Source organism: Papaver somniferum, chromosome 6 (genome assembly GCF_003573695.1).
Source record: "Papaver somniferum cultivar HN1 chromosome 6, ASM357369v1, whole genome shotgun sequence".
NCBI lineage: Eukaryota > Viridiplantae > Streptophyta > Magnoliopsida > Ranunculales > Papaveraceae > Papaver > Papaver somniferum.
Window position 1 is genome coordinate 26,527,443 of NC_039363.1, and position 16,809 is coordinate 26,544,251.

At 36.4% G+C, this 16,809-nt stretch overlaps 1 protein-coding gene across 6 annotated transcripts; it reads right to left on the reverse strand.

The window, feature by feature from the left end:
- Positions 1-5,713: 5,713 nt before the first annotated feature.
- On the reverse strand, positions 5,714-11,864 carry LOC113287200 (seipin-2-like). 6 transcript variants are annotated; one of them, XR_003329849.1, is made up of 4 exons: positions 10,617-11,863; positions 8,842-9,440; positions 7,051-7,283; positions 5,714-6,001 (listed from the first exon to the last, which is right to left on the reverse strand). XR_003329849.1 is itself a non-coding variant. In XM_026535884.1 (2 exons), exons 1-2 carry the CDS (start codon positions 11,739-11,741, stop codon positions 8,949-8,951), a joined length of 1,617 nt encoding a protein of 538 aa, XP_026391669.1. In that variant the 5' UTR covers positions 11,742-11,863; the 3' UTR covers positions 8,464-8,948. The 6 variants fall into 6 exon arrangements, 1 of the variants encoding a protein (XP_026391669.1); XR_003329851.1 differs by lacking the exon at positions 5,714-6,001 and having other exon boundaries at positions 6,335-7,283; positions 10,617-10,713; positions 10,756-11,864; XR_003329850.1 differs by lacking the exon at positions 7,051-7,283 and having other exon boundaries at positions 5,715-6,001.
- Between the last annotated feature and the right edge of the window lie 4,945 nt (positions 11,865-16,809).

Consider the following 16,809-nt stretch of genomic DNA (forward strand, 5'->3'; position numbering starts at 1 on the left):
ACTTGTAGGGTCCAAGAGTTGAGGGAAAAGACAAAGAGAAGTCTGAAGACAAAAAGACAAAGGAGGGACCAACAGATGAAGCAATATTCCCTAACTATTATTGGGGTTTAGGAACTTGGGTCGATCTTTCTCCATCATGATCGCCTATGTTAATATACTGGTACTAATAAGCCTTCAAAGGTCAAACATCTCCTCTAATAATTTCTTCACATGGATCGTGAGTATGGATGGACCTTACATCACTAATTAATTGACCTATCAATTCATTCACATCGCTAATATCTTACCATTTAATTAAGAACTATTTGAAACCCTATTTTGTATTGTTCGCATTCGCTCATCGAATATCTGTAAGGCGGATGTTATTCTATCCATCAATTTTAATCTGGTATTCTCTTTAGTGAGGGTAACTTCTATGTCCATCTCAACATTTATAGTCATTTATTAAAAGGGTCAAATCATGTTTGGAAGGCATCCGGTTGTATATTTATGTCCAATACCACGGCTTTGATGGAGTCACATAAACTACCACAAGCTTTGAAAATTCCCCGAGCAGATTAGTATCTTTCTTATTAACTAGTTGCGGAACCGTGCGTTGCACGGGATCAAATTACTCGAGTTATATGTTCATAAACCTATCCATGTCCCAGTGGTACACCTGAATAGGTTTTATGCTATGAGCAAACACGGGTTTGATGAGAAGTACATAGTAAGCTAAGCGGGTATGTCTTGCCCAAATATTCCCAATTGAACACTAGAAACGTCTATCAAAATTAACATTCTCAAGGATCTTCTGATTGAATTTGTGATACACACAACTTCTCCAATCTTCATGAATTTGCATAATCTTAAGTAATTTAAATAGCTTTACAAAATGGGTCAAACAATGTACAAAAGAGCAACTGGGTACTGTTAATTTCAATGGTAGTTTAAAAGCATCAACAATCAAGACTGAAACCTAAAAAAGTAAATTTTCATACAGACTGATTTCATGAGTTACTTAACCATAAATAGAAGAAATAAAACAGTCTAAAAAGCCGTTGAAGATTTTTTTCCTCTTTCTTGCCTATTGCCTGTGAAATCTTCATCGAAGAAGAAAAACAATCAGTGCAAACTTCAGCCAAGATTTACTGAGCAACAAATATAAGTGATTCCCACAAATAGAACTTACATCGCAAACCAAAAATAGGATTGAAGAGCCACAATGCTACATAATAACTTAAGCATATTGTCTTGGGAACCACACTTAGCTTCAAATTAGAGTGAATACGCGTGCGGCATGCCGCTAACAAAACTGCACGAAACGACCATGATTCAGATTATTGCTTTACTGTTTAAAAACTGTTAGATGGCATCCCTTGTATGTTACTAAAAACTCTTTGCATGAAAAAAATACTCTACTAACTATAGAAAATAATTTTATTTCACATGAATACTTGCCATCCTTGAACTCTCAATACACTAATTATTCTAATGTAGAGAGTAAAGCAACACATCTAGTAACATTCTTAAATACCACGGTAACTATTCTAACTACTGAAAACTTCAAAACATAACTACTTCTGAAAAAATACAGTTAAATCCCATAATCTAACTATAGCTTAAATTTAAATCAGATCTGAAAGAGGAAAAAGAGACGGCGAGAGAATTTATCTTCAATTAACAACGAGTTTGCATCTTGGTGATGAAAAATCACTGGTTGAACACGAGTTTTCACCGATTTGAAGAAGAATTGAAGAAGAATCACTCAATCACAAATCTCCATCCCAAAAAATATCTTCAAGAACACTTGAAACGGAAGTAAACTAGATGAAGATAAGTAAACTGAGACTCGTTAGTGTAGCAGGATATCTTGAATATTTCCTCTAATCCAAACCCTAAACGGTAGATATTTAAAGGATCGAAATCATGAATTGACATTATCAACATCACCCAAAGCAGATCCATAAAACGAATTTTAATGGAAATTGTAATTAAAAAAACTATTCTTGAAGAAATAAAAAAAGAAAAGACTAATTGGTTGAGGAATGAAAAGACTATTTGGTTAACAAACAATGAAAAAAAAGTGGATCGAAGACATTCGAAATGCCTCTATAAGTTGTTGATGAAGTATGTGATAATGATGGCGGTGGTGGAGGTTGTGATGATGTTGTGAGATTGTTGTTGTTGATAATTGGTTGAGGAAGTCAAAATCCTTCTTCAGGTTATGTAATCAAAAAGAAAATTAGGTTGTAGGTGGTGGTTTGTGTTCATCTGATTTGAAATCAGAGGTTGGTTTGATGAGGTTGTAACTGTATGAGAAAGTAGAAATTCCTCTACAGGTTTGGTTGTAGGTTGTTGATTTGTGATTTTGTAATGATGAATTTGTAGTGATTGTTGTAGTGGTGGTGGTGGTAATGAGTTGCAGCGGGAGATAAAACTCCATTAATGGAGGTTTGAAGAATTTCAGGATCAGTGAGAGAAGTTAAAATTCCCCTTTGGTATCTGATACCATGAAAGATCTGTAGACTAATAGTTCATTATATTGTCAAACAGATAAATATTACAAAAAAGGAAGAAGCTTATTTATAATCTTCATTACAAGACTACTGACTAGGACTACCACATGTACTGCTAACTCTTAGCTGTCACCTAGCTGTCAATGATTACAAATGGAAGTACTCCATTGGTGCATTACAGGTTATACATATCGACAAGTCACGACATCATAAGTTGTTCCAACACACACATATATATGTATATATATGCTTATACCAGAATACATTTTTCAATTGTAGGAAAATGGCATTGATTACTATAATGGTACGATGACGGTGATAGGTGGTAATTGTGGTGAAAATGGTAGCGGTGAATGGTTTATTAATTAACGATGATAATTATGGATAATGTTAATGTTAAAGAAAAATGAGAATATGAAAGAGCGTCTCAAAAATTATATTTAGGTGCAATAAGTCTCAACTCTCAAGGAATCTTGTTAGGGAGTAAGGACAGTGTTTTTATAGGCCCAAAAAGCTCAACTCATATGAATACTCGTATTTTAGGAAATAAGCGCAAGAAACTCAACTCATGTGAATAGTTGTGGTGATAGTAGCAAGGGTGGTGGTGTTGATGCTGGTTACGGAAGTGTGGTGGTGGTGGCGGTTGTGATCAATATATTGAGAGAGTTCATTTAGATTTGAAGAGAATTTTGAGAGATTTGATGAGGTATCTTTTTCATGTGACTTCCACAAAAAAAAATCCTTTACATTGTTGTAATATAAGATGTGAATTGACTGAGTTATCATCTCTCTCTCCCTCTCTTTCTCTCTCACCTCTCCTTTTTCTTCAACAAAATCACCAACAACAACCCTTCTCTGTTCAGATCTGATCCAAAATGGACCTCAAAGATAAAGCTGGTGATACAACTGGTTAGGTTAGTTAGTAGTTTTAACTTATTTTTTATTATGTTTCTACTTATCTACACCATTAGACTGAGTTTTATAGTTCTTCCCAAGTCATTTTCAATCGCGTTTACACGTCAGCTTAGGAAAAGCCTAGGCCCAGGGGTAATTCCCGAAATAAGTAGAGGACAGATAATGGTTAGCCGTTCCCAGGAAATTAAAAACGGTTAGCCATCAACCATTCTTCACAAAACGGATAGCCATCAACCGTTTTCACTGGAATCGATACTCGTTAATCGTTTGTTTGTCTTGACCAGTCAAAATGAAATGAATCGTGTAATCATTGCCCGTTTTATAATTTCTCCTCAAAACAGACAGAGAACTCGACCAGGGTTCAGTTCATGCTTCCATTTTCATGGTTTTGGGAGAAAAATGCATCCCCGGAACTTGACATTGTACAACCACCACGTAATCCTCCTCAATACAGTGATGAAGATTAGTACCACTGCACCGACAATAAAGGTTTTGTGGGTAAAGCTCTGGTAAACCCTTCAAAGACAAAACTCGGCCGTTATGGATACCTTGTGGTTTAAAAGCTTACTACACCAGCTAAGTTCAGTCATGATACCTGCGAAAGTGAGCTAGGTTTAAAATTCAGTTATTCATCAGTGTACTATCAGGCCACAATATTTGAAATTAATGAAATTATTTATGCATCCTACTTGAGTTCAATAAAATTAGTAATTCTGACTTAACTTTACAAATATCAATCTAAATAAGAGTTATCATTATAAGGTTTTAGTAAAACACCATTGACTAGATTGCCTTAAACATGTTGACCCAAACACCACAAAAAAAAAAAAAGAAACAAATCTATGTTCACGAAGCTCCAGAAATGTTTACTCGGTCAAGTGTGAAGGAAGTGTTAATAATGTTTGGTTAATAGAGTCTAGAATCTAAAAGATGTGTTAACGAAGTGTAGACCAAAAAAGGTCAAGGAACGGTCTTTGGCTTGCCGTTCAAAAAACTCCAAAACAGCTGATGACTACCCGTTCCACAGGAACGGACAGTGACTATTCATTCTAAAGGTGAATAACATATAATGGTGTTGTCCGTTTTGCACTTTTTCAAAACGGCCAACCATTGCCGTTTGAATTTCGTCCCGCAGGGATACCCACCCATTCAATAGAGAACGTGAGTGGGAAGTGGGGGAATAGACCACGATCTTTTTGGCTTGGGAAGTGAGGTTTATCTTCGCAATAATGACGGTTTTCGGTTATTGGATTGAGTTTTAAGGTCAATAGTTATCCCTTCTAACGACGAAATCTTCATCCTCGCTGTCTCCGCCAATGAAATCTTGATCGGAATCTTCGTCATCAACTTATCCGGCGACAGAACCTTCACCGATGGTTTCTTTGACAACGGAAGCTCCATAACTACTTACAAGAGATTTGAACAAATTACTCCTGTTTTGGGAGCACATCTTCTTTAAAAAGAAAAACAAACCAAATGGTTGGAATTTAATTTCAAGAAAAATCATTCTTCCTCTAATTCAATCGGTTTTTATTCATACTGTATTTTTCTTACTCCGGTAAATCCTTCTCATTCTCTTGTAGGATTTCTCAGTATAGTACTTTTTTGATATCTTCTTGTTATTTTGTATTTTCTTATTTTCAATCTTAAACTTATAGTAACCTAAATTTCCATTAATTAATGAAAAGGTTCTCTGTTTACCAAAAAAAAAAAAAATCAATGGATGGGAACGATTAAATCTGTAAAAGCAGAAGTTGATTTAAGAAACTGGCAATGCTTACGGCTAAGATCACTGATGCAAAATGAAATCAGTGTACTTCCATACCCAGTCCTCCTGGAACTTCCACGACGCTCTTCGCTGGACGGGAATAAACATATCAAAGCAGTTCACTGCACGGGAATAAACATATCAAAGCAGTTCGAGGTAAGCTTGGGGAATAAACATACCAAAGCAGTTTCGGGGTAAGTTTTTCCAAAAGGACGCGATCACCTATGTTATCGATCTAAGCACGACGGGTAGTTTCTGGGTAGTTCCTCACTGCCTTCATCATTGGCATTCCTTCTTAATACCTATGTTATCGATAGCAGTTTCGGGGTAAGTTTTTCCAAAAGGACGCGATCACCTATGTTATCGATCTAAGCACGACGGGTAGTTTCTGGGTAGTTCCTCACTGCTTTCATCATTGGCATTCCTTCTTAATACCTATGTAATCGATCTAAGCATGCCGAGTAGTTTCTGGGTAGTTTCTCACTGCCTTCATCATTGGCATTCCTTCTTAATACCGCGACCCTTTGCCTCTTAACTACTGTGAATCAAATGAGTTCACAGATATATCTCTAACTGAAAAATTGAAGAAACTCAGTATTACTCTGGACTAGAATGTCGCAGTTTAGATAGATTACATGAAGAGAGAACTAACTAATCTTAGGTTATTAAATTTGTAAGAAAATCCAGCTCTAAGCAACATATCAGGCTTTATCCAGTTAAAAACCTGAATATGGCAAGAACCTTCAGCAAGCCAAAAGGACGGGGAAATGGAACTGGTACTAAATTAGCTGAAGTTGCATCACCACCTTTCTTGACTACCCTGCACCTCGAAAAATTTGCAAATAATCAGACAATCGGAAGCATGAAGGAGTAATCCATTTGATATATCTGGGTCATAGTACAAGAGAATGCTTTAGGTTATGGAACAGTTTCTGTATTCTTAAGTGCATCACGCGCAGTTTCCCATTCGATTGAAGTGCTGCTGGAAACAGTAGAAAAGATAGAGCTCGAAAAATGAACCTGTTGAATGTTGCCAGCTTGTTTCAAGTGGTGGGACTTTAAAACATAAAGTGCTTTCATGTGGAAAAGTGCAATGTACATGGAACATGAGCCTAACGGGAGAAAAGAATCATTACTGTGAAAGACTTGTTGCAGAAACTAAAAGAAATTTTCCATAGACAAATACCAGTAGATACATCGACAAACTGAAACCGTTGAAGATAAATAATTGCAAAATATACCAAGTTATTCACATCCGCCTCTATAAAGAGGGTACCAAATCTAGAACACTCAGTGCAGCAAATTGTATTCTGTATTCAGCTTAGAAAAGATATCATCATTTGCAGCTCCCTCGATGAAGTTAAGATGTCTCTTTCTCCAAATGAGGAATGAATTTAGAATCTTTAGATTATCTTCTAATAATCCTCGAAACTATATGGAAAGGCGGTGTCACTCCACTAAGATTTTCAAAAGCCTAAAAGAAGCCTAAAAGTGATAAATACGCAATGGTCTCAGAAAATAAGATACCTCTCCTCACGACTCCATGGCAAGGAATCTTCAACAATTAGCTTGATATTGATCATTGCAAGAGTTTGTTGAGACCCGCTCTACTACACCCTAGATGATCTTTCAAAATCTAAAGAGCTCATGTTCAAATGACAGTTAGCACCAGTGGGATAACAAAAAATTGACTGCCATATTGTCAATGATGCACACCAGGAAAATACTACAGATGATGCAGATCAGGAAACTGGCAACATTGAAGAAGATGATCAAATAAATTCAGATCTGGAACCAATTGTGCTTCCCAAGTAACTCAGCTATAACTAATTAAGCTGACTAAGCTTTTTAATCTGCACAAAAGCTCACCAATTATGGAATGTCCTTCACAGTTCGTGAAAACCTTTCCATCAAAAGAGCACGCCCAACTCAAAAAGGATTATTGGTAACAAGAATTAGAATGGAAAAGACCCGAGTGACAGGTTACACCTGCAAGCTTTATTCAAGGTTCACCAATTATCGAAAGACCAAGGTGCGTAGTATTCTTCTCTTTGTAAAACTATTCAGCCGCTGGTACACATTAGACAAGGTCTGAACTAGACCTGTGAATGAAAAAAAAAAAACATTTTCTACATAGAGTGAGAAAAATACTCAAGCCACCTGTGTCATTATTACAGGTTAATTGTCCTTTTTCTTCTTATCACTGCTTTGTTTTTCCTGGGATCATTTTCCATACGTCCCAAACCTAGATGTGCTCTCAATAAAAAGTTGAGACAATCTGAAGGCACTATACAGTTCCCTAGAGTGTATTATTGTTTATGATACTATGAAACAGTTGGTGTCATAAGTTAGGTGAATGATGCCTATATGTAATGACAAACATTCCAGTTTGCATATCAAGAAGGGTTCACTATTATCATTATCTTTCTCAGTTTCCTTGCTTTACAATCACTATTGTCTTATGAAGCAACTTTCTTAAGGCAATGAACATCAGATATCATTTATATTATACAATTATTAAATGATGGCTCCAGTGCTCCACAAACTAAATAATTCTAGCCAGATGCATATGGAGGTCAACACTGAATTATTGTGTTTATAAAATTTTAGTACAGATGGTAAGGATGTCCAAGTGGGATCTTCCGGAACGAACTTTTAGTAGTATAGGTGAGACGTTAAAATGACAGGAGGAACTGTTTTCGGCCTCCTAAAAAAATTCTGATACACTGAAACGAGGTGCTACATTATGGTACATTCAGACATATGCAGTTCACAAGCTTCCCTCCTTAAAGCATTACATGGCTTTGCTAAAAAATTCTGATATACTGAAACTAGGTGCTACAGTATGGTATATTCAGACACATGCAGTTTGAAAGCTTCCCTCCTGAAAGCATTACATGGCTTTGGTCTATAGCCTAGTTTGGTATTGTTGTGCGTTTTAGAAAAGCGCTTTTCTGTTGTGCTGTGCTGTGCGTTGCTGTGAAAATAAAAAGGGATGACGTTTGGTAAACAATAATTTAAAAAGCGATGTGAATTAACAAACTGTAAATTATGTTTGGTAAGTTGGTATTTCAAAGTACTGGTGATGTAGCTAATGACGAAAATAGACATGTCTTTATAAATACACCGTAATCATAATAAATTATTATTATTATTATAAAAATTATGATTATGGTTTGCTTAAAAAATATTATTAATATTATTGTAAAATTTTTTCCTAAATAATTTGTCATTATTATTGTAATTAACTTTTAATATTTCAAAATTAAAATAAAAAAAATAGAAGAATAAAATAGAAGTTAGAAATATAGTGATAATTGTACAATATTCTAGGGTATAATTTGGCTTTATAATAAAATACAAGGTTAAAATAGAGAATTAATTAAATCAAATTATGTGGGTCCACAGCTTCTGCTTTTCCATTTTTTAAAAGCTAGTGGTGAGTAGCTTTTAAAAGCAGGCCTAAAATGGAAGTGCTTCTCTCCAAAAGCACTTTGAAATTTTTTTACCAAACATAATTTTTGGTAAAAGTTTGTTACAGGTTTGTTACAAAGTGCTTTTGATAGAAAAAAAAAAGCAATCCCAAACGGGGCTTATGCCTAAGTTATATAACAATTTTGATACGGTTTCAAATTGAAAATATCAAGTTAGGTTACATACCAGATGTCGTCCCACATTACGAAAATTTGATTACCCCTTGAAGTCTCAAACTAACTTACGTTCCACCAATGTCATATCCAAGTTCCGATCACCTGGAACCTCTGGTCTTAACTGGCTCGAGTCTGGGCTCGATTATTTCGACAACCATTGTTGTTAGCAGAACCACACCTTGGCCTTATCCTTGGAATAATAATAGGTCTACAGCAAACTAAGATCATCAGAAACTGCATTAGAAACAACACCATACTGATCCAGATCAATATCGTTTTCTTCCAATGCCAAATGATCCTCTTAAGTATAGGGAGCTCAGACTCTAGCACCAAAGAGGCACCATAAATTTCTGGTACACCAGCACCAGGTCTATATTCGGCTCGTTGTTCAAGGATCACTCTTATGCATGAGGTTGGGTCATACCCCTCAGTAAAGCCTCTCATTTTTAGTTTAAGAACTTGTTCTTCTGATGAATAGCCAGCAAGCAGAGAAGCACTCTTAAGAAAGGTCTCTAGATATGTAATAAGCTGGCTTTTGTATCGCAGCATGCTTGTATGTCTAGAACTGTCCGTGACTCTACCACTTGCAGATAAAATCTCCAACCTCACCTTCAGGAAATAAAAAAAAAAAAGAAAAAAGGTTCCAGATAAGAAATTATTTGTACAAAATATTATATGAATATGCATAAAAGGAAGTTCGTACAAGTACATGAAATTATGAGAGATTAGAAAAAGAAATAAGCGGACCATCTCCAATATTGTACCCTACTGCAGCTATCCATCAAATAAACTCTGAACCTAAATTTTAGAATTAGACTAGCATGTTTAGCCTGTCAGATGTTTGGATTTCATAGTTCTCATTGATATACTACTCAAGCTAAAGACAGCGCCAAAGTTCGTATAAGTACACGAACATTATGAGAGATTAGAAAAATAAATAATTGGACCATCTCCAATATTGTACCCTATTGCAGCTATCCATCAAATAAACTCTGAACCTAAATTTTAGAATTAGACTAGCATGTCCGGCCAGTCAGATGTTTGAATTTCATAGTTCTCATTGATATACTACTCAAGCTAAAGACAGTGCCAAAGTTATCAAGAAAGTATTGAGAATACCACAGAAACAACCCTATTATATCATCATTGATACTCATAAAGCTTAGCAGATAGAACAGCATAACCCTTTCCCATAAGCGATGTGTTAATATATATATATATATATAGAAAGAAAACGTATATTATTAGGTTTATTGAACTCGTCCACTATAGAGACCTATCATTTCTCTCTTACAAGACCTCTCATAGATCTCACCAGGTCCAAGACCATTATAAATAATTTGGGATACTGTTCTTAATGGGCTATCTAACTCCAGACGAAGACAATAACATTCTGTCAACACGTAGATGCCTACTACACTTTTGCTTAACGCCAATTTTTCTCTGGTCATGTAATAGATAAAACCAACTACGAACCCAAACTGCAGAAAACCAAACTACTGTGGTCATAATCTGCGGGACCAGAGAAACATGTATACAGTTGGACACACCAATTTGAGAAATAGCTACAAATTCACACTACAAAAATGAGAACATATGTGGTGACGCTGACATGAATTTGAGGAAAAGGACAAGTGGGCAGTAATATGCCAGAACATAACAACTCATTTCAACTATCACAAGTTCAAACAATTGGAAAGTCAAACCCACATAACAAGAACAAAGTAATGAAAATCCTAGCAGAAAACAGCACAATAAACCGAAAGAAATCTACGAACAACATACCTGGAAGACCCCAAGCTTCTTATTGTAATCCGACTCCGGCAGTGTTAACGATACAGTGAGCTGCAGTTTGTGATTAGGAGGGATAGCTCGTGAACCGATGAACCTTCCAGACTCGGGTTTTTCTTCGCAGTTCAAACCGCAAGAAGCACTAGGACATGACATCAGAGGTACTAAGGCGACAGGTTTCGGCTTGGTATAATCAAAGTTCAAAACTCCAGTGAACTGAAATGGTTCCTCAACCAAATATCTCATTAATATACCACCAATCACAAATCCGGATACCAATAAACCAAACAATATCGTACAAACGTAAACCGACCAGAAAAATCCCCAACCAAACTTTCCTAAAAACTTCCCGAATGATTTGTTTCCCTTCAATTGTTCAGACAAAATTGGAGAAACAAACTCACATGAAACACTCCATATTCTAAATAATTTCTGTGTAACATATTCTTTTCCATCTTTTATAGTTCTAATGGGATTAGTTGTAAGCAAAAAAGAACAATACAATAACCAAATTGGAAAAGTGAAAAAACTATAACATAAATTAAGTTGAAAGCTAATTGCCTTAATAACCAATTCCGCCATAAACACCAACATACTTGATGATGAAGATTCATTTAAATTTACTAATGAAGAATTCTCATTTTCCGAAGTAACAACAGAATTCTCTTGATTCCTTTTGCTTTCACCATTGTCTTTAATAGTTTTATCTGAGCTTATTTCAGAAGGATCAGATACTTCACGTGCCTTCTTCTTCTTCTCCTTAATATTATTTTTTTTCACTCTAGGAATGATTTTTTCTTCAGAAACCTCGACAATTTCAGAAACTACAGGAGATCTAGAATTCAAATCCTCAGCAAAATTACTACCTATTTTTTTACCTAGTTCAAACGATGGTGATCTACGTCTTAATCCATCGGGAAAAGAAGGTCTTAGGGTATTTGGTTTTTTGCTTACACTCTCATTAGCTTTACCTTCTTTGAATTCAACCTCGGAGATAATTGATGATCCAACAGACTCTACTAGTTCTGATTCAATATCTTTGATACAATCAGAGAAGGAAAATTCATCTGGAGCATCAAAGAATTGATCGAAGAGATCTTCATTACTTGGCTCTTTCATTACGAGGAATTTTTAACCCAAGTTCTGAAGCTTTTCTTCGTACGAGAGAAGTGGAGGAGGAGGAGGAAGAACTGAAGAAGAAGATGAGATGAATGAGGGAGGGGGTAAAAGGGAAAGATGGAGGAGAAAAATTGTTAATCCGCGAGGAGGAAAGTCGGTTCTTATGACGTGGTACCTGGAGGTATTTTTACAAAGTCAATAAAATTGATTTTTCTTTAAGGGTGAGCAAAAACGGATTCGAGGGTGCCAAAATCGTATTCCTAACTAGGTCAATTTGTATACCGAATCAATTTTTAATTTTTTTTCCGAGAATGCCCTCTGTCTTAACCGCATTTATTAACCTAAGTTATGTAAGATCGTAAGTTAACCTGCGGTATAATTGTTGAATCAGAAACTCAAGGGAATAAAATCAAAAGCGAAATCGTATGTTATTATCAGCAACAGCCAACATACCGTGAAGCCCTAAACTCCAAATCATCACTTATACTAATGATTTAATAAGAAACCCGGAATCAAGTGCTTCTTACTGGAAACCAAGAATATTTTAACTCCATATATACACGTCTTTCTGGGGAAAGAAAAAAAAGATTGGTACGTTCATGCAACGAGCTTGAAGATATATATGTTTCGCTGTTACCACAACAACTTGAATCGATGGCAGTGTATTCATTTGGATCCCATTTAAAAATTGCTTGCATTTTTGTTTACCTTTTTGCTACAGCCTTCTCTTAAGAATCAAACCACCAATCGAAATCGACATCTGATCGTCCAACATCAGACTGTCTATAAGAGAAACTTTTTTATTTCAAAAAATATTAAACAAAAATTAATCAACAACAATGGGCAAAGATATTTGGGGGGATTTTCATCAATCTAATAGCCAATTTAATTGAATTGGAAAGACCCATTGCTTGTTTAGAGCTTGATTTTTGTTTTAAGATTAAACTTTGAAGAATAAAAGGAAGTAAAGAAGAACCAGTTCGACTATATATATTTCTTCGTGAATATAAGCAATGGTTATGAGCACGTGAGGGTTAAGCGGGCGAAGGGCATTCCAGTCTCAGTAAAAATTTATTATCCGAATCGACCTGCTTAGCGAGTTGACCACGATTTTCGCTCTCCTCTGATCACTTTTTACTCTCCCTTTAACAAAAATCATAAAATTAAATAGAAAAAGCAAAAACTGTACATGGGCTAGGCCAGACCAGAAGCTAGCCGCTAGGCCACCTCTCATCTAGCCTAAGTGAAACGGAAATAAACCTGGCCTTCCCTAGTAAAACTCAAAGATATCTTCGGCCAGCAAACATGCTTGCTTGGACAAAGCATCAGCATAAAAATTTGCTTCTCTATAGCTATGGATTTAAAGAATGTTATTGTAAAATTCCTTCACAAGTCTCCACTTCGGCACTAATTTCCAAGGTAGCTCACCCTTCTGAAAATCTTGAATGAAACTCATCGAATCAGACTGAACACATATATTCTTCACGTTCCACCTCTTGGCTAGCATCGCACTATAAATTACAGCATACACTTCCGCATAATAATTATAGTTGCCAACCAAGACCGACACAAAGAACACCAAGAACTGCTGCATTGGCATCATGAAAAGTAACTCCAGCACCGGCTTGGCCTGGATTTCCCAGTGACGCCAACAAATCATAATTTCACCTTGATTAGGAGGTGACCAACTTACCTCAATTGGAGAAGAAATTTTCAAGATCTGTGTTGCACCTTAAAATAATTCAGGATGCACAACTCTTCCAAATTGTTAAACATATGGCCCTTCATTCTAATTGAGTTATCAAGAATTACCTGATAAACTCTGCCTTTAAAACCGAGCCAATTCACCTCCACATCCTCAAAAAAGACTTTATTGCGCAACTTCCACAGCTCCGTGACAATTGCAAGATTAGCAACCAACTACATATCTTTTATCATTCTGCTTCGGCCCTTTGTAGCCTTGTATGAATCCACCAAATCTTCATTTGGATGCAGGTTAAAAATATTAGCCGTCCAAGCGCAAATCCTCTTAGCTTCCCTCGTAAAACTCAAAGATATCTTCGGCCAGCAAACATGCTTGCCTGGACAAAGCATCAGCAGAAAAATATGCTTCTCTATAGCTATGGATATAACGAATGTTATTGTAAAATTCCTTCACAAGTATCCACTTTGGCACTAACTGCCAAGGCAGCTCACCCTTCTGAAAAGCTCGAATGCAACTCATCGAATCAGACTGAACACATATATTCTTCATGTTCCACCTCTTGGCTAGCATCGCACTATAAATTACAGCACACACTTCCGCATAATAATTATAGTTTGCCAACCAAGACTGACACAAAGAATACCAAGAACTGCTGCATTGGCATCACGAAAAGTAACTCCAGCACCGGCTTGGCCTGGATTTTCCAGTGACGCGCCATCACAACAAATCATAATTTCACCTTGATTAAGAGAAGACCAACTTACCTCAATTAGAGAATAAATTCTGCAAGATCTGTGTTGCACCTTAAAATAATCAGGATGCGCAACTCTTCCAAATTTTTAAACATATGGCCCTTCATTCTTATTGAGTTATCACGAATTACCTGATAAAATCTGCATTTAAAACCGAGACAATTCACCTCCACATCCTCAAGAAAGACTTTATTGCGCAACTTCCACAGTTCTGTGACAATTGCAAGATTAACAACCATCCACAGATCTTTTATCATTCTGCTTCGGCCCTTTGCATCCTTGTATGAATCTACAAAATCTTCATTTGGCTGCAGGTTAAAAATATTAGTCATCCAATCCCAAATCCTCTTAGCAAACCTGCAATGCCAAGTAATATAGCTAATAGTCTCGCAACTCTTTCTACACAGACGGCACATCGTAGGCATGCTCCTACGAGTCTTCTTGATAATATTATCTTCACTTGCACAACATAATTTTTCCCAAATCTTCCAATATTGCACACTCAAAGTTGGGTGCACAACTGGCATAGTAAATAAATCTACAATTGGATCCACCTCAATGGGCAATCTAATAGCAGCCTTTGCAGATTTAACCGAGAAAACGCCTTTGCTATCTAAATCCCAAATCATATAATCTTCGCCACCAGCAATTAAAGGTAAGTTCTCCACATCAATGTTACACCTAATCATCAATTCTCTCGTATGCTAAGGGATGACCCATGCGCCATCAACAATAATATCACTCACCTTGGCCATAAAATCATTAGGAACCTTGGAAGTGATGCCGAGCCTCTTTGCAATCGAAAAATCACCACACCAATTATCAAAGAATAAATAAGTATTAGCGCCATTTCCTATAATTGATCGTCTATGCCTTTGCACAAAATTGTTAACCAATCTAACTCCCGGGAAAACCGAAGAAATCAATTTATGATCAATCAAATTACCATTTATTTTGAAGTACTTTGCCCTCGAAAATCTTGCCCAAATCTTGTTTGAGTAACGGATAGTAACCGACAACTTCATAAGCATGACCTTGTTGACATCCAGCAACTTCTTAATACCTAGGCCACCTTCACGTCTTGAACAACACAGGCTATCATAAATAAACGTAAAATATTTACGTTTCTCAGCATCGCCAGACCAAAAAAAATTTATAATGGCCCTTTCCACCAGCTTAATAATATTACATGGCCACTTATACACAGCCATAAAGTGAATAACATGGCTAGAAATTACCGATCTAAGAACATGTCTAGCTTGAAATATAGAAGCTTACCCTTCCAGCCGGCCAACTTATCCATAATTTTCTCCACTACTTGCCTAACATGAATGTGGTGAATAATTCCCGGCTTCAATTGGATTCCCAAATATCTGTCTGGGAATAATTCCCTTTCCATTCCCATATAATTTGAAATAGCAATAGCTCGTGAATCTCTGTCACCTCCATAGTAAAATTTACTCTTGGCATAATTTACGCTTTGGCCAGATGCCGCTTGATACATATTGAGCAAACTCTTTAAGTTTTGCAGAGTAAGAAGATTTCCCTTGCAAAAAAACAAGTATATCATCCGTAAAAAGGAGGTGTGTTGGCGCCACACCTTTCTTTCTGACCATAACATGCATGCTATGTCTCGCAAACAATTTAGAGAGATTGCGACACAAAATATCTTCAATGAGCACAAAAATCAAAGGCGAAAGAGGATCTCCTTGTCGCAAACCTCTGGAGATACTAAAAAAACCTTCAGGACAACCATTTATCATAACAGGAATCCGATCTGAATTAAGAATGCTAAGAATCCAAGAACACCGATTTTCAGAAAAACCTCAGCAATAAAATCCCAACTCACCGTATCAAAAGATTGAGAAATATCCAACTTCAGGCCTACATTTCCATGTTTCCTTGGCGTATTTATCTTATTGATTAACTCAGACGCCAAAGCTATATTCTCATGAATATTCATCCCCTTCATAAACGTCATTTTCTCTTCAGAAATCAACTTGTTCAGTACCGTACCAAGCCTGGTAGCCATAATATTAATAATGATTTTGAAGAAAAAATTGCTTAGACCAATCGGCATGTAATCCTTAATAGCATCAGACTTATTTGTTTTAGGAATAAGTACGATAAAACTAGAATTGATGCCATTGGGAATTTCTCGCACCGCTCAACAATTTGTAATGACATTAAAAAGATCACCCGAGATAATATCCCAACACTTCCTATAGAAAAAACCTGAAAAGCCATCAGGACCAGTCGCAGAATCAGCTCCCAGATCGAAGACAGCTTCCTTGATCTCCTCCAAAGTCGGCATAAAATCCATAAAAGCACACTCAGTGGCCGTGATGCTTTCATGGTCAATTTCAAACAGCTTCAGATCAATAAAAACCTCGCCACCATTGAATTTTTCTTTTTAATAATTGACAATATAATCCTTAATTTCATTCTGCAAAAACAAAGGAGTGTTAGTTGAAACTTTTAACTCCGAGATGGTATTTTGGCTCCTCCTCATACGAATTCTATTTTGAAAGAAACGAGTGTTTTGGTCACCATCTTCCAACCAAGTTACTCTCGATTTCATCTTAAGCATCACTGCCAACTCCTTTCTCAC

What these genes read in the sequence shown, in the direction of transcription:
- LOC113287200 (XM_026535884.1), bottom strand. Translation starts at nt 11,741, where the DNA reads ATGAAAGAGCCAAGTAATGAAGATCTCTTCGATCAATTCTTTGATGCT. An exon ending in AGAAGCTTGGGGTCTTCCAG is followed by an intron (nt 9,441 to 10,616) that starts GTATGTTGTTCG and finishes TATTTCCTGAAG; the next exon opens with GTGAGGTTGGAGATTTTATC.